This window comes from Rhinichthys klamathensis, unplaced genomic scaffold, assembly GCF_029890125.1.
Source record: "Rhinichthys klamathensis goyatoka isolate OS25496 unplaced genomic scaffold, OSU_Roscu_1.1 h1tg000497l_1, whole genome shotgun sequence".
Lineage (NCBI taxonomy): Eukaryota > Metazoa > Chordata > Actinopteri > Cypriniformes > Leuciscidae > Rhinichthys > Rhinichthys klamathensis.
The window spans coordinates 867,853-890,521 of record NW_026606980.1 but is presented as its reverse complement, the minus strand read 5'-3'; the positions used below and the strand labels follow the sequence as shown (position 1 = coordinate 890,521).

The window sequence follows — 22,669 nt, the reverse complement described above, 5'->3', positions numbered from 1 at the left end:
ATTTATTTTTCAAATTTGCGATTTTGGTAATGATTTGCCTGATCTCGCTCTTTTTTTTTTTCCGGCAGAAATGATCCAGAGTGAGGACACCAGGCGGTTGGAGATGGCCCTCAGGTGTCTTGAGGCTCTTTGTGTAAACACTGAGTCCTCCTGTGAGGACATAATGGAAGCAGGTCATAGATATAGACTTGATAATCAAGTTAATTTCAGACAGAAACTTATTTTATTACATTTCTCAACTAGTAGGTTGTGGGCCCCAAAATGGGTCATGTGTCTGTTCTGACTAGGGGTGTAACAATATATCATGTCTCAATAGATCGCAATACAAAAAATGCAACATATTGTGGAAAGCGATAATATCTATAGTTTACCCAAAAGGAAAGTTTAGATTTGGCATCAGATATGGCAATGGTGCTTTAAATAGGGTAAACCCAGAAGGTCATACATTTCAGCTACCATGTTTATTAATTATTATTAATACATTTAAAATGAAATACATTATTGTATATTATATAATAAAATAAAAAATTTAAAACTTTTTAAATGTATGTAGTTGGGGACAGAGTGCTAGCATGTTAGTCTGACATAATTCTGTATTTTTAGCTAAGCAGAACAATGAATATTTCTATTTAGTGTCACCTTTGCCAAGGTGGCATTTGGGCCAAGTCCTGTTGAACCATCAAATGTAGCATTTTAATGAACAGTACTTTTTGTTTATTGTTTACTTATTTATATAAAAAAAATGTATATCTATTTTGGCTTTGTTCAAAATATCATGATAGATGACATTAATGTATTGTTACACCCCTAGCAGGACAAAAATAGCTCAATAAATGCATTTCTCATATTCAGCAACCTAACACAATATTTTAAGCTCTTTTTTTAGCTTTGTAAGATAAACAATATTGGAACTGTTGAGTTGCCGCTTGAAAAAAATCTGGGTTCTGAGCGAAACCAGTTGAGAGCCACTGGGCTAGAAGATTGGAAAATGTTAAGGCCAATTCACACTGCACCGACAGACACCAACCAACGGCAACATTCGCCACTTGGTTGAACGTGTTGAATTGTTGTTTGTCGGGACATGGAATGTCTGAGAAGTGACGTACTGTAATCTGGCGATTGGTCTCCATCTGTCGGTGCAGTGTGAATTGGCCTTTAGAAGATTGCATTATATTTCTGCCTAATGATAGTCACTGCACTGCAGGAGGTATTCCAGTGCTGGTGGGCCTGCTTGGTTCGGACAGACAGGTTGTGCAGTGCATGGCTACAGCTGTGCTGTGTCATATGTCAGAGAATGCAAAAGTCTGTGAAGGTCTGGTGCATCATGGTGCCGTACCGGTGGTGATCAAGCTCCTCAGCGGCCATCAGCCTGAGCTGCACTCTCGCTGTGCTGTTATACTAGCCGACCTGGCGGGACACAGCGAACAGCACCAAAGCCTCATCGCTCAGCTGGTGAGCCAAGATACTTTTTATGCTATCTGTTCACATCTAAAGTTCCTAAGCTTATACACTCACCTAAAGGATTATTAGGAACACCTGTTAAATTTCTCATTAATGCAATTATCTAATCAACCAATCACATGGCAGTTGCTTCAATGCATTTAGGGGTGTGGTCCTGGTCAAGACAATCTCCTGAACTCCAAACTGAATGTCAGAATGGGAAAGAATGCCATGCGTGGCATGGTTGTTGGTGCCAGACGGGCCGGTCTGAGTATTTCACAATCTGCTCAGTTACTGGGATTTTCACGCACAACCATTTCTAGGGTTTACAAAGAATGGTGTGAAAAGGGAAAAACATCCAGTATCCGGCAGTCCTGTGGGCGAAAATGCCTTGTTGATGCTAGAGGTCAGAGGAGAATGGGCCGACTGATTCAAGCTGATAGAAGAGCAACTTTGACTGAAATAACCACTCGTTGCAACCGAGGTATGCAGCAAAGCATTTGTGAAGCCACAACACGCACAACCTTGAGGCGGATGGGCTACAACAGCAGAAGACCCCACCGGGTACCACTCATCTCCACTACAAATAGGAAAAAGAGGCTACAATTTGCAAGAGCTCACCAAAATTGGACAGTTGAAGACTGGAAAAATGTTGCCTGGTCTGATGAGTCTCGATTTCTGTTGAGACATTCAGATGGTAGAGTCAGAATTTGTTGTAAAGAGAATGAGAACATGGATCCATCATGCCTTGTTACCACTGTGCAGGCTGGTGGTGGTGGTGTAATGGTGTGGGGGATGTTTTCTTGGCACACTTTAGGCCCCTTAGTGCCAATTGGGCATCGTTTAAATGCCACGGCCTACCTGAGCATTGTTTCTGACCATGTCCATCCCTTTATGGCCACCATGTACCCATCCTCTGATGGTTACTTCCAGCAGGATAATGCACTATGTCACAAAGCTCGAATCATTTCAAATTGGTTTCTTGAACATGACAATGAGTTCACTGTACTAAAATGGCCCCCACAGTCACCAGATCTCAACCCAATAGAGCATCTTTGGGATGTGGTTGAACGGGAGCTTCGTGCCCTGGATGTGCATCCCACAAATCTCCATCAACTGCAAGATGCTATCCTATCAATATGGGCCAACATTTCTAAAGAATGCTTTCAGCACCTTGTTGAATCAATGCCACGTAGAATTAAGGCAGTTCTGAAGGTGAAAGGGGGCCAAACACAGTATTAGTATGGTGTTCCTAATAATCCTTTAGGTGAGTGTACACTGGCGGTGAAAAGTTTGGAATGATAAAGATTTTTTAAAGTTTTTGAAGTCTCTGCTCACCTGAATTCAGTGTCACATGATCCTTCAGAAATCATTCTAATGTGCTGATTTGGTGCTCAAGAAACATTTCTTATTATAATAATGTTGAAAACTGTTGTCCTGCTTATATTTTTGTGGAAACCGTGATAGTCTATCATTTAAGGTTTCGGCTAAGTAAGTTAGTATTTATTAAAAGTATATAAATTAATACTTTTATTCAACAAGGATGCATTCAATGATGACAGTAAAGCCATTTATATTGTTACAAAAGATTTCTATTTTAAATAAATGCTGTTCTTTTTGTCAGTTTTCACAAAAATATTAAGCTGCAAAAACAGTTTTCAACATTGATAATTATAAGAACCATTATTAATAATTGAGCATTTTAAGCACCAAATCAGCATATTAGATCTGCAATCAGATCAGCGATTAGAATGATTTCTGAAGGATCATGTGACACTGAAGACTAGAGTAATGATGCTGAAAATTCAGCTTTGCCTTCACAGGAATAAATTAAATTTTAAAATATATCCAAATAGAAATCAGTTATTTTAAAATGTAATAATATTTAACAATATTACTGTTTTTACTGTATTTTTGTTCAAATAAATTCAGCCTTCGTGAGTAGAAGAGACTTCTGTTAAAAACAATAAGAAATCTTAATTATTCCAAAGATTTCACCATCAGTGTAAAGGCCTGTTCACACCAAGAATGATAACTATAAAGATAACTATATTACCGTCGAGTGGACGATATTGTTCTGTTTATTCTAAGCTTGTGCTTGTCTGTCACTTTAAATGCTCGAGCTCGTTACAGCAGGATGGATTCTATTTGGCTGTCAATGTTTTTATCGTTCATCAGCTGGATAAAATCGTTCTGAAAGTGGTGTGAACTCTGCTATTCTATATTGAGGACGATTTTTAGAACTATCTTTATCGTTATCTTTATAGTCAGCGTCCTTGGTGTGAACGGGCTTAAAGGTGTTTTTTTTAAAAACAAATACTCTACATTTTTTGTGCAGGGTGGAGTGACCCTAGTAGTGAAGCTCCTGACCTCTGACCTCCAAAATGTGCTAGTAAATGCTGTCAGGTGCATACGCACACTATGCGTCAGAAGCCCATGCAACCAAACTGCTGTTGCACACGCTGGAGGAATTCCACATCTCGTCGAATTCCTGTCTGTGAACTCTGGTACTGTTTACCTTCTGGAAAATAAGAACAAATGTCTGTTCTTAAAATAATAGATAACTCAAAAATGGAAATCCTGCCATGTTGTTCCAAACCTTTATGCTGTTTTTTTTTCTGTGGAACACAAAAGGAGAATCTCTAAAATCAATTGCCTTCAGATTAAACGTATGTGTTTTTCTGACAGAAGCACTGCAGGAAGAGGCTTGCTTGGCCCTTGCAGAGCTGGCTCGGGGTCACAGGGAGAACCAGGAGCTCATATGTGAGATGGGAGCAGTCGGTGCCCTGGTGCAAGCCCTGCGAGAGAGGAAGATATCTGTTCAGGTCAAGGCGGCCACAGCGCTCGAATCTATAGCCAGTCACAATCCTGACATACAGCAGTGCTTCCTCGGGCAATCGGCTGATAACTATCTTTTACAACTTTTAAAGGTAATGTAATTGCAGCTTTAGCACGCTATTCAAACCTCTATTGCACAATGTTGCTAAGTCAGTTCTTCACTTTTCAGGCACATCAATAAAACATTGCAGGGGTGCAGGGATGACTTGGAACAAATCAATATAAAGCTGGGTTTTTTTTTTTTGGAATGGTGCATTTTTTGGTTATGGAAACAATAGGTTACTATCGTAACCCCGGTTCTCTGAAACATCGAGTGGAGAGATCCACCTATGGGAAGGGCATCCGTACCTGACCTCTGCAGAAGCATCCAATTGCACCAAGTCTGGCTAGACAGACAGAAGCGCGCAGCCAATGCCAGGTGAGGCCACACCCCCTCACCTACGGGCATATAACATCTGGGCGCGCTGCTATTCCTCAGTAAGTATATTCGCTTCTCGTGCAGCAAGCGGGGCAAAGCTGGTGGATCTCTCCACTCGATGTTTCAGAGAACCGGGGTTACGATAGTAACCTATTGTTCTCTTTCATCATCTCGTGTTCGAGATCCACCTATGGGAGAGACATGGACAGCTCCCCGATTGCCCAATACACTCACAGTGAGGTTCTGAAAGCCAGAGAAAGACGGTCACCTCGGGGAGGCGGTGCCTGACACGTCCATTAATCATGAACCTGCAAAGGTGACGCCACACCGACTGCTGTGGACAAGCAGGACATGAAGCATGCATGAAACACATACATGATAGTACCCCCAACCCACCAAGGCACATAAACTATACCCATAACGGGAAGTAAATGTTTGGTGGCAAGAATGAACATGACCAGCCGGCCCATTCACTCTTATTGGTTTCAACAGGGTACAGGGGAGAGCTAAGAAGACCCCACCCCTAAAACCGAATGTGCTACCGAGGTTCTGGTGACATCCAGCCGGTAGTAACGCACAAAGGTATGAGGAGAAGCCCAACTGGCAGCGGAGCAGATGTCCTGCAGTGACACTCCCCTAAACAAAGCCCAAGAGGCGGCTAAGCCCCTTGTGGAATGAGCTCTGATGCCCCTTGGGGGCTGCACTCCCTTTGCTTCATAAGCCATAGTTATAGCGCCCACAACCCAATGTGAGAGGCGTTGCTTCGATATGGGACTCCCTCTGTGCGGAGGGGCCCATGAAACAAAGAGCTGGTCGCTCTTCCGGAAAGCGTTGGTCCTGGTCATATAAGCCTGTAAAGCACGGACTGGACACAAAGCATTCAGCCTCTGATCCTCCAGAGAGGTAAAAGGTGGAGGGTGAAAAGCGGACAGCTCCAACACCTCCGAAGTGAACGCAGGGAAGCACTTCGGCATGAAGGCCGGGTTAGGCTTAAGGGAAACCTTATCTCCACTGAGGGAGAACTTAGTGCACGAGGGGTGAACCGAGAGTGCATGTAGCTCACTGACACGTTTAGCAGATGCCAAGGCCAAGAGCAAAGCTGTCTTGAAGGACAGCAGCTTAAGGGAAATACTCCCCAGGGGCTCAAAAGGATGTTGAGACAGTGCTTCCAGCACCATGGAGAGGTCCCATTCCGGAACAGTTCTCCTGATGACTGGCAACGAGCGGCGTGCACCCTTCATAAATCTGCGGATTAGAGGGTGCTGCCCGACAGTAGAGCCCTCAAAACCCACATGACAGGCTGAAATCGCAGCCAAATAGACCTTAATGGTGGAAAAAGACCTCCCTTTTTCCATGAGGTCTTGAAGGAAACATAAAATATCAGGAACTGAGCACTGATAAGATGTGAGACCGCGCCCATCGCACCACCCTTCGAACACGTGCCACTTACAGCCATATAAGGACCGTGTAGAGACGGCCCTGGCATTCTGAATAGTGGCGACCACACGCGGCGAAAGCCCAAGTGCGTTCAGGTTCGTCCTCTCACGGGCCAGGCCCAGAGAGCCACCCTGTCCGGGTGGGGGTGGTAAATCTCCCCGTTGGCTTGGGACAATAGTTCCGTGCGAACGGGAAGGCGCCACGGCTCGGCGTATAACAGAGGAATTATCTCCGCCAGCCATGGTGCCTTGGGCCACCTGGGTGCTATCAGAATGAGAGACAGGCCCTGCTCTCTCACCCTGGCCAATGAGGGAATTATCAGGCACAGGGGAGGAAAAGCATACAGGAGCACTCTGGGCCATGGGTGGGCCAGTGCGTCTACCCCGAGGGGCGCGTCCATGTCCCTTAGAGAGAAGAACATAGGACAATGGTAGTTTTCGCGCGAGGCGAATAGATCTACGCTCGCCCGTCCGAATCTCATCCATAGCATTTCCACTATCTGAGGGTGAAGACGCCAATCTCCGTAGATTGGGTTTCCCCTTGATAGCAGATCCGCACCTCTGTTCAGAATGCCCGGAACGTGAGTTGCGCGTAACGACAGGAAAACCCGTCTGCTCCACACCAAAAGCTTGTAAGCTAGAGCGTGGAATTTCGACGAGCGCATGCCGCCCTGACGGTTGATATAAGCCACAGCCGTGGTATTGTCGCACCGTACTAGAACGTGATGTCCCTGCAGGCGAGGCAGAAAATGATTCAGAGCTTTCCAAATGGTTAAAAGCTCTAAATAGTTTATGTGCGCTGAACGTAGTCTGTTTGGCCACAGACCGTTCACCGTTCTGCCCTCCTGGGTGGCACCCCAGCCTGTCAAGGACGCATCTGTCGTCACAACTTTCCGCATCGTAACCGCCCCCAGAGGGGTTCCCCGTGCGTAAAAGTTCTCGCTCTCCCAGTGGCGCATGGTCGCCGAGCAGGCGCGTGTCACTGTTACCGAGCGGCAAAGGTCGCGAATCGGGCTGAAATGTAGTGACATGACCCATTTCATGAACGCCCTCATCCTCAGAAGTCCCAATGGCACAACTTGGGTGGATGAAGCCATGAGACCCTGTAGCCTGAGACATGTGCGATATTGCACTTTCGCCCCTTCTCTGAACTGCGTCAGACAGTTCATCAGAGAGCGAACGCGCTCTTGAGAGAGGCGCGCTCGCATGGAGACCGAATTCAACTCCAAGCCCAGGAAAATGACATTCTGACTGGGCGTGAAATTGCTCTTGCTCACATTTACTTGGAACCCGAGCGATGTGATGTGCGCGAGCACACGGTCGGTGTCCTGCAACACCTTCTCCTTTGATTCGGCTATGATGAGCCAATCGTCTATATAAGTCAGGATTCTCAGACCTGATATTCTCAGAGGTGCTAAGCCCGCCTCCGCGCACAGACAGAAAGACCGGGGACTCAAACTGAGTCCACACGGAAGAACTGTGAATTCGTAACATATGCCCTGGTAGGCGAAACGAAGAAACTTCCTGTGCGGAGGATAGATGCTTATGTGAAAGAAAGCATCTTTCAGATCGACTGATGTGAACCAGTCGTTCTGTTTTATGGCACGGGCGAGTGCGCCTTGTGACAGCATTCTGAAATTGTATTTCCTCAAATGTTTGTTCAACACTCGAAGGTCCAAGATAGGGCGGAGAGAGCCGCCTTTTTTCGGGACCAGAAAATAACGGGAATAAAAACCCTGGTTCATCAGATTGGGGGGTACCACCTGAATCGCTCCCTTGTTTAAGAGAGATGAAATTTCCTCTTTCAGAATGTGAGAGGCGTTCTCTTCCGTGTGAGAAAAGAGAATGCCGTTGAAATGCGGGGGTTTTACTGCGAATTGCAATCTGTAACCCTGCATTACTGTACGCATCACCCACTCGGGAGCTGAAACGGTTCGCCAAGCCGCTTCGTGACTCGCGAGAGCTCCCGCTCGGGCCAGAGCGGAGCTGTGTGAGACCGACAGGTTTATTTGTGATGCAATGGCGCCATCTAGTGGGCACACTAGAGGCGACATGCAGGGGTTCGGAGGGATTTCCTCTCTCTGCAGTGAGATGAATTCTCTCTGCGGAGAGAGGTTTTCCCTCCGAAACGAATTCATTTGATTCGTATTTTTTTGTGTTTTGTGTGTTTTGTGTTGGGCAAACACTGGGGCCGAAGCCTTTATTGAGAGAGTGAGGGGAACAGAGTGTGGGCAGTGTGGTGTCACTGAGCTTAAACTTTCCCTCACAAAGGGTCCCCTGAACGTGGGGGGAAAACACACATTTCTCGAACACACGAGCTGGGCAGTCTCGTTTACAGGCGGAGAGCTGACCCATCCGCGGGACCCCCTGGGTTTTTTGGACGGGGGTCCTAGAAGAGGAGGGGAGTCCGAAGGGCTTGCGGCCCGTGAACATGGACTCGAAGCCCCCATCGGCTGAACATCAGGCAGGCCGCTTGCGTTTCGAGTCGGTGGGGTTGGAATTCGCAGGTCTCCCGGCCGCGGCCGCGGCGGGAGCGGGCTTACCCCAGTGCTTGTGTGTAGGTGCTGGGTTATGTTGCCGAGGGAGTGGTTTGTTGCGGGGCTTTTCTCTGCCCTGATGAAACTGTCGTCCCGTGGCCGGTGGGTTAGGCAAACGCACAGGGGGCGCCTGGCGTGGGACTGACTTCCTGGGAAGGCAAAGCTTGAAAGCCTCATCCTCCTTCTTCTTATCGTCACACCGTTGTTGCATCAGTGCGACGGCGGGGCCGAAGAGAGCCCGGCCGGGCTCCACCGGCGCGCCCGCGATGCGCCGTTTCTCACTGTCAGGGAAGTCCCGACAGGTTCAGCCAGAGCGCGCGCTCTCCGACCACGGAAAGCGCCATGGAGCGCCCGCAAGCTTGGACGGCCTGCCGAGCGTTGCGGAGGACGAGGTCGTTCACCGTGAGGATCTCCTTCCACAGGGCTTCAGAAGGATTTCCCTTTTCCAATTGTTGCCCTAACTCTTCGAGGAGCGAAGAAACGTTAAGGGCCCTGACAGCCATGGCCGAGGATTTATAAGCTGCCTGGTGAACGGAGGCAGCAAAACGGTCCATCTTGTTGGGCAAGACCGGCTTGGGGGGAGCGAGCAGCCCGCCCTGAGCGGGGTTAAGGTGCCTGGCGATGGAAGGCTCGACGGTGGGAGGTTCGCCCATACCGTGCGCCGCCATGTCCTTAACCTCGAGTCCCGTGAGACCGTGTTTGAAGTCGAGCGGGTCGCTCCAATAATTTCTCATGTGCTTCGCGCACGCCGGGAGGATGGGGAAGAGTTGTTTCCTCGGGCCGGGAGGGGGTCCCAGCACTTTCCCATCATAAATATCCCTCTCCTGGTCGGTGGCGCTCTGCGGTGCCGGCCATTCGATGTTGAGACGAGCGGCCGCTCGCTCACACACTTCCAGGAGGATGGCTTGAGGCAGAACCGCGTGGGCGGTAGCCTGGGGAACACCAGAGGGCGGGATGGCCTCCTCGTCCTCTGAAACCCCAAGAATGGCCGCATCCTCCTCTTCGCCAGAACCGGGCAGTTCGTGGACGAGAGCGAGGTTGTCCCCGAAGATGTCCTCCTCGGGGAAGGCGAGATTGGGCTGGTCAGCCCAGACGAGAGACGTTGCGCCCCGGGAGGCCCCCGGTAGCGCGACGTCATCACCGTGTCCCCCGTCCGAGTCAGAAGGGCTGAGCCCGGTGCACTGTGTCACTGCCACCTTGAGACGGCGTTTTAGCAGCTTCCTAGGCAGCATGAGGCAGAAACTGCAATTCTCCGGGTTCTCCAGGGCTTCCCGTGCTTGTAAGCTAGAGCGTGCTTAAGACCCAAACAGACCACGCAAAGCTGATGAAGATCCTTAGCTGCGATAAGGGCACCACACGCGGCCGGGCAGGCCCGTGATATGCTATCCCCTGGAGAGGCTGCAGGCTTAGACAGTGACATTCCAGCGAAGAAAACGGAGAAATCCGTGGCGGGCAGCCGTGAGGAGAAACGGTGAAAATAGCGAGAGCGTGGGCGGCTCCGAATGCAAAGCAGCAATAGTTGAAAAATAAACAACTGTCACGTCCGGCGGAGGCTGATCTGGTCGATATGTCCTCCTGAAGACACGAGGTGAGCAGTGTAAAAAATCAACCGAGCTGTGAGATGCAGAGATCGCGAGAAGCGAATGTCAACTGAGGAATAGCAGCGCGCCCAGATGTTATATGCCCGTAGGTGAGGGGGTGTGGCCTCACCTGGCATTGGCTGCGCGCTTCTGTCTGTCTAGCCAGACTTGGTGCAATTGGATGCTTCTGCAGAGGTCAGGTACGGATGCCCTTCCCATAGGTGGATCTCGAACACGAGATGATGAAAGAGAACATTTTTCCCCTGATTTACATCCATTAGTGCCTGAACTATTTAGAGTCACATCAATTATTCAGTGAAGAATTATGATGTATTGCTTTAATGTTTTTTGTTACTTTTGCTACAGTGAAATGGATATGTATTTAGACCATATTGTGCATATTTTTAAAAGCACTTTTTAAACACTATTTTTACCTTATTCGATTTAGTGATTATTAATGTTTTAGTTAGAATATGGAGCTCATATTTGAGAAGGAAAAAAACACCTTAATTCTCTTTTTCAGAAAACTGATTGAGCAAAAATATGAAATTTGGTGATTTTACTTTATTTACACATATGGCCAAAAAGTAAGAGGAAATGTTGCTACCTTGTAATTCAAATCAATGAGATCTTTATAATCGTATGGCAGACCAGACCACATACATAAAAAAACATTAATATCAGTTGTCACTCTATATCTCCCAATAATATGTCTTAGTAAGATGATAGTGCTTAGTTTTATCAAATCTCTTTAGTTTTTATTGTGGGGGCAAAACAAATAAAGCAATCCAATACAATGATGATTGACAGATGTACAAATAAATAGTCCTCAAAGGCTGATGTTTGATACTCAAATTTTAACATGACTTTAAAAAAAAAAAATATATATATATATATGGAAAATCAAGTAAACCCAAGTTGCTTGAGTCTAATAGGTGTTCATCTTAAAAAAAATATTAAAGTTATTCTCACATTTACTTCATAAACATCAATAAAGATTTCGCAGCAAAATGAAGAAGGACATTTTTAGAATTTTACCAAAAGGCCATTTACTTTTACCTGCTAAAAAAGTATAAACTATCAATCAGACGACAGAAGGCATGTAGTAGATTGTGTTGGCCATAGAAATGTGCATATCAAATATGACACAGGAGGCTTTATAGGGTTAAATTAGCTACATTTAGCACAAAAAGGACAGATTTTTTTGTTAAATTACCTGTAGGGTTCTAGATTTCTACATTTACTCATTTAGAAGATGATGATTTTATCCAAAGCAACATACAAAAGAGGAACAAAAGCAATTGGTCAAGAAGCCAACAATATTCGTATCATGCTTAAAGCTGCAGTAGGGAGTTTTGAGAAAACGTTGACTTAGCCTGAAAATTTGAACAAGCACAACTTACAGGTCCCACCCCCTTGCTCTCTGCTGCGCTACAGCCCTCCCTCCACAGCTCGTCCTCCACAGCGGAGCCTGTCGTGAACGCGCAGGCTAGTAAACAGGGCCACCGATAACAGCGGATAAAAAGTTATATGGCACATTCACTAATAGGGACTAAACGTCAATAATATGCTTTACATTTACTATGGCCTGCCCATACTTTGACTACAAACTTGGTCCTCAAATCATTATGTATTTTGCAATAGCCTACATGTAACTTTATAACGTTGCACTCTTTCTATAAGTTATAAATAGCTAGTAAGATAACGTTAATATAACGGTAACTAATGTTACAGTATGTAAGTAATTATTCTAGCGATATATAATGCTAGATAAGGTGTGCTAGTACATTATTTCAGCAACATGACAAGCCAGTGAATTAGCAGGTTTCAATTGTTGCTTAGCAGAGTGTGTGACATTTTATCTACATGTTATGCGGCTAGAGTTTTGACACGAGTCAATGGGCTCTGTGTAATTCTTTCTTTTTCGCTTGTTTATCAGTCTTTTTCCTTTTACCTCTTTGTTTTATGAGCATGTGTCACTCGAGAATTGGCAGTTTAGGTTGTTTCTCCGTCATAAGCACAGCTGCAGCTCGCCGGCAATCTTGAGTTTGAACGACGGCTCGCGCTGTGCAAGAGAGGGGTGTGATCAGCGCGTACACGAGCGTGATTGACACTGCTAAGACATTCCTCCTGGCTCTGATTGGTTGTTTCTGACCGGGAGCGTGTATTTCTTGCAAATGGCAATAGGACCACTGGGAGGAGCCAGAGGAGCTTGATTTTTACACAGATTATCTGTCTCATATTCTACTGTCAGGACATAATGACAGTTTTAGCAAATAAATTTTTTCAAAAGTTACCTACAGCAGCTTTAAATGAAACAGTCCGGTCCTTGTACTGCATAAATCTGCAAGTCAACCCTTGGCACAGTAAACTCTTTCTGACCTTCACCCTGTGTTCAGGTGTTCCAGCTGGACGTGCGGGAACAGGGTGCAACGTCTCTGTGGGCCCTGGCAGGACAAACTCTGAAACAACAGAAACTCATGGCAGAGCAGATGGGCTACCCTGTCATCCTTGACCTTCTTCTGTCCTCTTCAGACAAAATGCAACACGTGGGTAAGGCCAGATACAAATCGGTCTCATTATACACCGTCCCAAAAGACATCACCCAGTTCCATCCAACCAATCAGTCACCCATGAATGCAAGTAACACTCTTGCTGCAAAGCTGTCGTCCAGACAGAAGAAGCACCAAATGCAATAAAAACAGCTTCCCATTGACTACGTGTTGACAGGCACTGGATAAACTGAGCAGATTGACTGCCTGAGCTTCTCCCTGTCACTGACAGAACAGGTCCGGTCCAGCGGGTAAGCGGCCAGCACTTCCCCTGTCTTGAGACAGCACCGATCTGTTAGACTCATAAGACAGGAAGGCATGCAAGTGGAATGTTATTCCCCCAGTGGGTTTCTCCGTAAACATTGGTTACAACAGTGGCTCCGTCTCTTGTATTGCTATTAGTGTTAAGCTATGTCCCAAAAAAGGCTGTGATTGCAAAACGACGCTGTATTCCAAAAGTGCTTCCTCTTCAGTCAGGTGTCTGGATCGGGTCTCCTCTGGATCGTCTGTTAAAACATTTTGTCAGACAGATGTTCCCTAAAAATCTTTTTCAGACAGAACTGTCCGCACCTTCATATCGTTACACATTTGGAACAAATTTCCCACCCCCCGGAGAACGTTATCTGCACGTATCTCGCTGTTTCACAGGGTGCCGAGCGGCGATAGCGCTTATCCGAGATAGTCGTACCCATCAGGAAGGCTTTTGCAGGGAGAACGGGGTGCCGCCTTTGGTGCGTTTGCTTCGAGGGTCCCGAACAACACTGAAGACCCTGCTCAGTGTCATCAAAGCCTTGGGTTGTTTGTGCATTGGTAATATCTCACACGTCTTCTTCCAGGTTTTTTGGTATAAATGGCTTTGTTATAGCGCAAATGATAAGATGTCTGTTTTGTGTTTGCAGGAGTGGTGCTCACTACTAATAAAAACAGTCAAAAGATTATTTACAGAGAAAAAGCCATTCCTATATTATTAGAGCTTTTAAAATCCCATGAATCTCCCGAGGTCAAGGTAAGAATTCATTTCAAAAACTTTTTTTTATACCCATCACCCTAAACAAGAAGTGACATCATTGTGTTTTAAAATCCCATTAGGTACAAGTGGCTCAGACTCTTGCTTGTGTGCTGATGGGGAACCAAAAACTCCAGAGGGAATTTTGGGAACAAGAGGACTTCTCTTATGAAATTGTTCTGGAGCTCCTGAGGGCTGAAAACAAAGTAATTTATACCACTTTAACCTTATTCGATGCCACTGATATACTAAATGAATTCGTCTAAATTAACTGCTTAATAAGTCATTCCTTTTAGAACATATGTCTGGATGCTGGACATGCATTGTCTTTGTTTGCATACAACAACAAAGCACAGCAGAAGGCAATTCGACAAATGGGAGGAATTCCAATGAAGACGTATGAAACTTTTTTGAATTCTGACAATGAGACAGAAAGAGCAAAAGCTGCATTTCAGGTAGTCAGAAGATTCTGAATTTATACGCAATATATAGTATATACCAAATTAATAACGTATTGTAGACATTTTAATTAAAAAGTATATTTTTTACATTACTTTTTTTTCAAACTTCTCAACATGTATGTTCTCAACAAAACATTTAACATAGTAGAAAATTAACAGATTTATGCTTTTAATGAACACCTGTTAAGGCCTGGAAACAGGTAATTAAATATACATCTTATGTTTGACAGATAGTTGTGTTAGCCAGAGTAATTGGTGGGTCAGATGAAGTGACTTTGACTGCAAGGGGAGTCACTGATCTTGTTGAATTACTGCAGTCTGACCAATCCACCACTGTGGTCATTGCAGGTGAGAGGAGATGCAGTGTTAATGTACACCACTGTTCAAAAGTTTGGGGTCGTTAAGATTTAATTCTCAGAAAGAATGCATTAAATTGATCCAACGTGACAGTAAAGACGTTTATAATGTTACAAATAAATACCATTTCAAATAAATGAATAAAACTATCATGGTTTCCACAAAAAATATTAATAACATTGCTAAAAATAAGAAATGTTTCTTGAGCAGCAAATGAGCATATTAGAATGATTTCTGAAGCATCATGTGACACTGAAGACTGGAGTAATGATGCTGAAAATTCAGCTGTGCATCACAGGAATAAATTACATTTTAAAGTATATTCAAATTGTATTGTTTTATTGTAATAATATTTCATGATATTACTGTTTCTGCTGTATTTATGATCAAATAAATGCAGCTTTGGTGAGCATAATAGACTTCTTTCAAAGCCATTAAAAAAAAACAACCCAAACTTTTGACCAATAGTGTATCAGGGTTCCTCAAACCCGGTCCTGGAGGGCCGCTACCCTGCAGAGTTTAGCTCAAACCCTGATCCAACTCACCTATCTATGGCTGAATCCAAAATATACCCCCTATACCCTCCAATAGGGCATTATTTAAGGGGAAAGCCATTTGTAGTGGTGTCAGAATGAAACCATAGTGAACATTATCGAGTGCACTCAATCTATCCCACATTGCACCGTAATAACGAGTGTACAGCCAATGTAAGCTCAACAGCTGTCCAAATTTGCTCACTCGTTTTTATTCACCTCTTTAAGTGAACTGTATTAGTGGACTAATGTAGGGAATAGTGATTGAGGGTTTAGGGGGCGATTTCGGATTCAGCCTGTGATTTTCTAGTCATCCTGAAGACCTTGATTAGCTTGCTCAGGTGTGTTTGATCAGGGTTGGAGCTAAACCTAGCAGGGAATTGGCCCTCCAGGGCAAGATTTGATAAACCCTAGTGGGGTATATCAATAAAATGAAAAAAATAATCTTGTGTAACGTTCCATCTTGTATTAATCCAGCACAACTACTTGCTAGTCTGGCTCACACGAGAGCAGGTATTACTGATGCGATTGTCACCATGGGTGCTATAGAGCATCTCTCTGCTCATCTGGACTCAGAAGATGGAGAGGTAGATAGTGTTTCATTAGCTTATGTCAATTCAGTGTTTCCCAATCTATAAAAATTCTTTAAGTGCTTAAAATTGCATTCCTGGGATTTTAAAACTAAAATAATACACGTTCTTCCTACCTACATTTTAGGTTCGAACAGCTTGTGCAAGTGCTTTGGGCTACCTGACCTCTAATCGCTTTGCTCATCGACAGCTTCTGGCAAAATGTAGAAAAAACCCTCACATGTATGACCTTCTAAAGAAGAATCTAGCACAAGATGCCAGAATATCACAATTCTTTACAGAAGAGTTTGAAAGGCAGAGAAGAATAGGGTTTCCGTCCCTCAGGTGCTTTAAATTTATACAGGAAGTCACTGAATATGAGGCCTTTGATAATTCACAAGCATAATTTGTTTTCTTTCTGTTTTCTCCATTGCAGTTTGGAGATAAACGGCGGCCCTCCTGTGCCTCACCGTGATAATAAAGGTATTTCAATTGACTTGTGTATGACAGAAATATTGTGATGCTGGCTAAAGCAAAGAGGAATGCATCTCACATACAGTTGTTTGCGCTATACCACTTCTCACCAGGACTGTCGAAGAGACTGAATGCTAGGTGTAGTCAGTCAGCAGTCGGTGAGAAAGAAACCCCAGCTCCTTTGCCGCACCGTATACGACAGAGGGCCAGAACTGCAAATCCCAGAGTCAGAATGGGACAGGGGTCCTGCCACAGTCCCTAACTACTGAGGTTAAATGAAAGGCCATGAACTCTGGCACATCCATGCACACCAAAAGGTGATGGAAGAGAAATGACGTCAAAAGCTTTGAACAAAAAGCATATGCAAAACAGAAACATTTATGTTTCTTTAAATAAACGGTCATTTATTAATAAGATGCAAATTCCCATACAACACAATGTCAAGAGTTTATTCTGAGTTTTAATGGTGGAACTTTGATTGCAGCATCTTTAACTTCTGAAGTGATGTCTAATCCAAGTGGTGCCCTAAAAAAAATTCAAATAAATAATAATTATTGTCAGAACAGACACTATCATATACAATAGGGTCCAAAAGTCTATGACTGAAAATGCTTCTATAGTGCATTTTTATGATATATATATATATACACTCACCGGCCACTTTATTAGGTACACCTGTCCAACTGCTCGTTAACACTTAATTTCTAAGCAGCCAATCACATGGCGGCAACTCAGTGCATTTAGGCATGTAGACATGGTCAAGACAATCTCCTGCAGTTCAAACCGAGCATCAGTATGGGGAAGAAAGGTGATTTGAGTGACTTTGAACGTGGCATGATTGTTGGTGCCAGAAGGGCTGGTCTGAGTATTTCAGAAACTGCTAATCTACTGGGATTTTCACGCACAACCATCTCTAGGGTTTACAGAGAATGGTCCGAAAAAGAAAAAACATCCAGTGAGCGGCAGTTCTGTGGGCGGAAATGCCTTGTTGATGCCAGAGGTCAGAGGAGAATGGCCAGACTGGTTCGAGCTGATAGAAGGGCAACAGTGACTAAAATAACCACTCGTTACAACCGAGGTATGCAGCAAAGCATTTGTGAAGCCACAACACGCACAACCTTGAGGCGGATGGGCTACAACAGCAGAAGACTCCACCGGGTACCACTCATCTCCACTACAAATAGGAAAAAGAGGCTACAATTTGCAAGAGCTCACCAAAATTGAACAGTTGAAGACTGGAAAAATGTTGCCTGGTCTGATGAGTCTCGATTTCTGTTGAGACATTCAGATGTTAGAGTCAGAATTTGGCGTAAACAGAATGAGAACATGGAACCATCATGCCTTGTTACCACTGTGCAGGCTGGTGGTGGTGGTGTAATGGTGTGGGGGATGTTTTCCTGGCACACTTTAGGCCCCTTAGTGCCAATTGGGCATCGTTTAAATGCCACGGCCTACCTGAGCATTGTTTCTGACCATGTCCATCCCTTTATGGCCACCATGTACCCATCCTCTGATGGCTACTTCCACCATGTCACAAAGCTCTAATCATTTCAAATTGGTTTCTTGAACATGACAATGAGTTCACTGTACTAAAATGGCCTCCACAGTCACCAGATCTCAACCCAATAGAGCATCTTTGGGATGTGGTGGAACGGGAGATTCGCATCATGGATGTGCAGCCGACAAATCTGCGGCAACTGTGTGATGCCATCATGTCAATATGGACCAAACTCCCTGAGGAATGCTTCCAGCACCTTGTTGAATCTATGCCACGAAGAATTGAGGCAGTTCTGAAGGCAAAAGGGGGTCCAACCCGTTACTAGCATGGGGTACCTAATAAAGTGGCCGGTGAGTGTATATATAACCACATACATTTAAAGTTTAAATAAGTCAAAGTTTAAATGAATCTTTTTATATGTATAGTCTTTTAAATCAATTTTAGAAATTCTTAGAACATAGTATATATTATGGCTAAAATGACAAAAAAACAAGCAGTTTGTGCAAAACTTTTAAAGTAAACAAAATGCATTTTATTTCTGTAATTTAATATATTTTTGAGAAAAATATGATATTTAATGGGAAATAATATAAAGTGAGATTTTATCCAAGTGGGCATTACATTATAGAATGGACCCAGGTGGTTAAAAAATAGGCGGAGCAAGTTATTACATTTTGATTAAAGTTGAAAGATCTTTTTTTTTTTTACTTGGAAATGACATGTTAAACAAATCATGCACAGTAAGACCAGAAACATGCATTGAAACATAAATAGGTCAAATTTAGTAACTAACAAAGCAAATGCAATTCTAACTTACTTGGGTTCATATTTGACCTCTTCGGTATGGGACATGACCCCCTTTCCTTGCTTTAGTCTCTCTATGCCATTCCTAAGAACAATAGTGTCGAACAAAAGTCAGAGTGTCTTATGCATGTAATCGAGGCTGTAAGGCGATGTGCACCAATGTTATCACCTTACCATGCAATCATGACTCCATTATCAGTACAAAGCTTTGACGGAGGGCACAGTAGATGCAACCCAGTGGCATCTGTGACAATTTTCAGAGTCTGTCTGATGTATTCATTACTCGCTACTCCTCCTGAAACAACCTATAGAGGTGCACAAGACGAAGAGTTGAAATTTTGGTTGGGATAGAGTGGAATTTTTACCAAATGTCAATTCACCACAGGCATTTATTGGTTGATAAAATGGTCAAGCGAAGCTAGAGGTAATTTCAAGAAGGACATGTTATGCTTTTTTACATTTTCAACTTTCTTTAGTGTGTAATGTTGCTATTTGAGCATGAAAGAGGTCTGCAAAGTTACAAAGCAAAAAGTCACTCCAAATGGAGTTATTCTCTATATCAGCAAGCGCTGTTTCATTGCTCCCTGAAACGTGAAGCCTAATTTAATTGCATTAGTAATGTGTTGAAACTTACTGCTATGGTAAGGGGCGTGACATTTGTGAAACACGCTTGAAGCAGTTAACTAATCACAACACACTGGTCCAGCCATCCAATCAGAGCACATTGCACTTTCTACACAAAGGGGCTTCATAGAGACCGGAACTAAACAGAGTATTACTGACGGACGGGGAAGAAATGTAAATGTAAGGTATGTGAAATATAGATAAGCGTTTTTTGAACATATAAGCATGAATACCTATTCTAATAAAACCCCAAAACAAAAACAAGACTTTGTAAAAGGGCATAATATGGCTTCTTTAATATGAAATGCCACATCCGAGTCCTGAGGTGCTGTGAACTTACCAGAGTTGGATTGTGCTGTGGTAGAAGACCTTTGGATTTACAGAACAAAATGGCACGATGTGTTCGTTTGGCTATATGAGATGCAACGGTGTGTTGTGAGGCAGCGGCGATGTCTTTAACACATGATAATAACTGTCCTGTTTCAACACCTGAGGAAGCATAACACTGTCTTACTGATTATTATCAATACTGAGTTCTAGAAATTGTAATAATTGTATTGCATCTCCAATCAAATAAAAACCTAGTGAGCTGCCTACCTAGGGAGTAATTTAAGCATCATAGGTGCTACTACAGATGCAAGCGAGGTTCCACATAGTAGATATTGTCTAATCAGTCCAAATTCCAGCGGATGATTAAGAAGGCAATCCCATAATGCACTGTGACAAGCTGGCGGATAGAGCAAGAGACATTTGGATTGTAAATATATATAGAATTCATTTATACAGGAACCCCCCCCCCCCCCCAATAAAATAGTTTACATCTAATTAAAATGCATTACATCTGCCCAATATTTGTGTGTGCTATATATATATATATATAATATATATATATATATATATATATATATATATATATATATATAGACATGCGGAGTTGCTGTCTATATTGGGTCACTTATAAGCTGCTGTTTCAGTCAGGAAGCTGCCTTAAAGGAGAACTCCGGCGCAAAATGAACCTTTGGTCTAATAAAACATTGGTACCTAGTCAACCGTTCTCTGAGATTTATTTTCATGATTATCGAATGTAAAGAGTTTTATCTCTGGGGGCATTTAATAAGTAAAAAGAAATCGCTAGTTAATACCACTAACAAGGCTCAAAATAGCCCCACACTAACACAGTAACATAATGAGGGTCCCGTCATGCAAAACGAAGCATTGAGAACTTTGTAAGTGTACAGACCGTTTAATAAGAAGATATTTTATTAAGACAGTCCACTTCGTGTATACAGACAGGAGTGAACTTCTGAACTGTATGAATGGCGTTCGTGGTTTGACTAGTCGAGACTGTTTTCCAAAGATGGCTCCTGTCTGTATACACGAAGTGGACTGTCTTAATAAAATATCTTCTTATTAAACGGTCTGTACACTTACAAAGTTCTCAATGCTTCGTTTTGCATGTAGGGACCCTCATTATGTTACTGTGTTAGTGTGGGGCTATTTTGAGCCTTGTTAGTGGTATTAACTAGCGATTTCTTTTTACTTATTAAATGCCCCCATTACTAGCGTTATACGCTAAACAGTTTTTAGAGATAAAACTCTTTACATTCGATTATCATGAAAATAAATCTCAGAGAACGGTTGACTAGGTACCAATGTTTTATTAGACCAAAGGTTCATTTTGCGCCGGAGTTCTCCTTTAAAAGGCCTTAAAAGGCAGCTGTCTATGTAAGCAGTAGGCAGCTCACTAGGTTCCGGAAAATAACCTGTTCTATTGTTTTAAAATGAACAGATAAAGTACCTTCTTCTTTCTCTTTTTTCTTTATTGCCATTGTCACCTGGTTTCGCAAACCAGCAAAAGAGAAGTTGCAGTCGTAGATCTGTCCCATTGGCGTCTTGAAGTGGAATGCACGCCGATCCCCCTCTTTTGCCAGAAGCTCTATGGCTTGTCCACCACTCAAAGTCAAACACTCTGGGTGATTCCTAAGAGAAAGACTTCTAGCAATCTATCATTGAAAGGAAAGATAAACAGTTTATATGACAAACATCATACAGTTTTCCTTGTATTTGAATATTAAGTGATATCCTGATACCTTATCTAAAGAGTCACCAGCTGCTACATCCAATGTTTGCCCCAGAAGAAGAAACTCATCGATTCCTTTGGCCAGTGCAAGAAGAGTATGACCCCCAGAGACAAGGAGCACGAGAAAAGGGAAGTCTACAGGGTGCAGCATTCTTACAGTAAGGGCATGAGCCTCCATATGGTGTATAGGGATGAACGGCTTTTCATGTAATCTCACAAACTTCAGACTGAAATCCAAGCCGATCCCGAGGCTGAGGGAGAGTCCAGGCTTTACTGTTGTGGCCACAGCTGTGAGTTCATTGGGTTCAATGCCACTTCTGTCTAAGGCCTCCTGGACAACTCTACAGATGTTTTCTCTGTGTAGGCGTTGGGCCACAGGTGGGATAATTCCACCCGCACTGTAAGAGAATGAATCAAACAGAGGACACAACAATACAGCAGTAATTACATCATGTTTATAACGTTTCAAATTTTAAAGTGTGTATAAAAATATAAAGCAAATTGTATATTTTAGGTATATTTCAATCCTTCTTTAGCTTTTTTTTTTTGTTCACATAGTCCTAACCTGAAAATGACCTGACAAAACTTATAAAAGCGAAAGAAAATGGACATTTTGGTTTACACACACACACACACACACACACACACACATAATACCAGTATTCAACAAGTTCTTCATAGTAGACGAATGTTCAAGCTGTTATTTTCAGTGAATCACGACTAGAAATAAAATTAACTACTAAAATTACAAAAAAACTAAGAAAAATAAGAATAAATTAAATCTTAATAAAAAATATAAAAAACAACCAAAACTAATAAAAAAATGACAAAAACATTCATCAAAATTACTAAAGCTTGAACTAAAATGAAAACTGTAAATATAAAAATAAAAGCCAATTCCAAAAAGTTAGAATTTTCTAACCCTAACCCATCCTACAGTAGTATATAAATAATACTAAAATAACACTACTTGTAGTATATTGCAGAAGTCATATGGACTTGAATGATGCTTTTGTGCTTTTTGAAGCTTAGGGACATTGTAATGGTGAATAAATAACTACATGTCCTTTTTGATTGAACTGCTCCTTTAAGATATTGAAAACGTGTGATAAGTCAAGTGTTAGTCTATGTCGGTCTCAACTTATCGAGATTGGTTATTTATGAATGAAGTTAGGGGCAATACTTACTCCAGGTGTGTCTGTTTCTGAGAATGCAGAGATTCCCCCAAAATGATTCCAGTGTCGTCCAGCACAGCCGCCCCTGTCTCATCGCAGCTCGTCTCAATCCCCAAAACTAATCTAGGGCGCACTGCAGTGAAGGCTCTTGTAGACGTGAGGTGCTTCATCCAGCAACGAACACGTCCATTCAAAACACACGGAAACATTCTGTTAACACTGACAATTCACTGTCGTTAACACTGGTCGCTTTACCTGGACAACATTCTAAAATATAAAACACATTT

General features: G+C 43.2%; 2 protein-coding genes across 3 annotated transcripts in view; one reads left to right on the top strand and one right to left on the bottom strand.

Moving 5' to 3' along the window:
* The window catches only part of ankar (ankyrin and armadillo repeat containing), a 23,034-nt gene extending 6,571 nt beyond the window's left edge, over positions 1-16,463 (top strand). Inside the window, exons 10-23 of the mRNA XM_056237725.1 lie at positions 69-173; positions 1,205-1,452; positions 3,779-3,947; positions 4,129-4,370; positions 12,649-12,802; positions 13,450-13,611; positions 13,701-13,807; positions 13,891-14,013; positions 14,104-14,262; positions 14,499-14,616; positions 15,636-15,745; positions 15,876-16,072; positions 16,164-16,210; positions 16,315-16,463. Coding sequence (XP_056093700.1) covers positions 69-173; positions 1,205-1,452; positions 3,779-3,947; positions 4,129-4,370; positions 12,649-12,802; positions 13,450-13,611; positions 13,701-13,807; positions 13,891-14,013; positions 14,104-14,262; positions 14,499-14,616; positions 15,636-15,745; positions 15,876-16,072; positions 16,164-16,210; positions 16,315-16,463 — 2,090 coding nt within the window. The remainder of the gene's footprint in view (positions 1-68; positions 174-1,204; positions 1,453-3,778; positions 3,948-4,128; positions 4,371-12,648; positions 12,803-13,449; positions 13,612-13,700; positions 13,808-13,890; positions 14,014-14,103; positions 14,263-14,498; positions 14,617-15,635; positions 15,746-15,875; positions 16,073-16,163; positions 16,211-16,314) is intronic.
* Positions 16,374-22,669, bottom strand: osgepl1 (O-sialoglycoprotein endopeptidase-like 1). Of its 2 annotated transcripts, XM_056237728.1 has the most exons (8): positions 22,395-22,669; positions 21,218-21,605; positions 20,926-21,130; positions 19,468-19,616; positions 18,678-18,808; positions 18,517-18,588; positions 16,633-16,726; positions 16,374-16,493 (listed from the first exon to the last, which is right to left on the bottom strand). In XM_056237728.1, the coding sequence occupies exons 1-7, from the start codon at positions 22,589-22,591 to the stop codon at positions 16,642-16,644; spliced, it is 1,227 nt and encodes a 408-aa protein (XP_056093703.1). In that variant the 5' UTR covers positions 22,592-22,669; the 3' UTR covers positions 16,374-16,493; positions 16,633-16,641. The 2 variants fall into 2 exon arrangements, with proteins under 2 accessions (XP_056093703.1, XP_056093702.1); XM_056237727.1 differs by lacking the exon at positions 16,374-16,493 and having other exon boundaries at positions 16,562-16,726.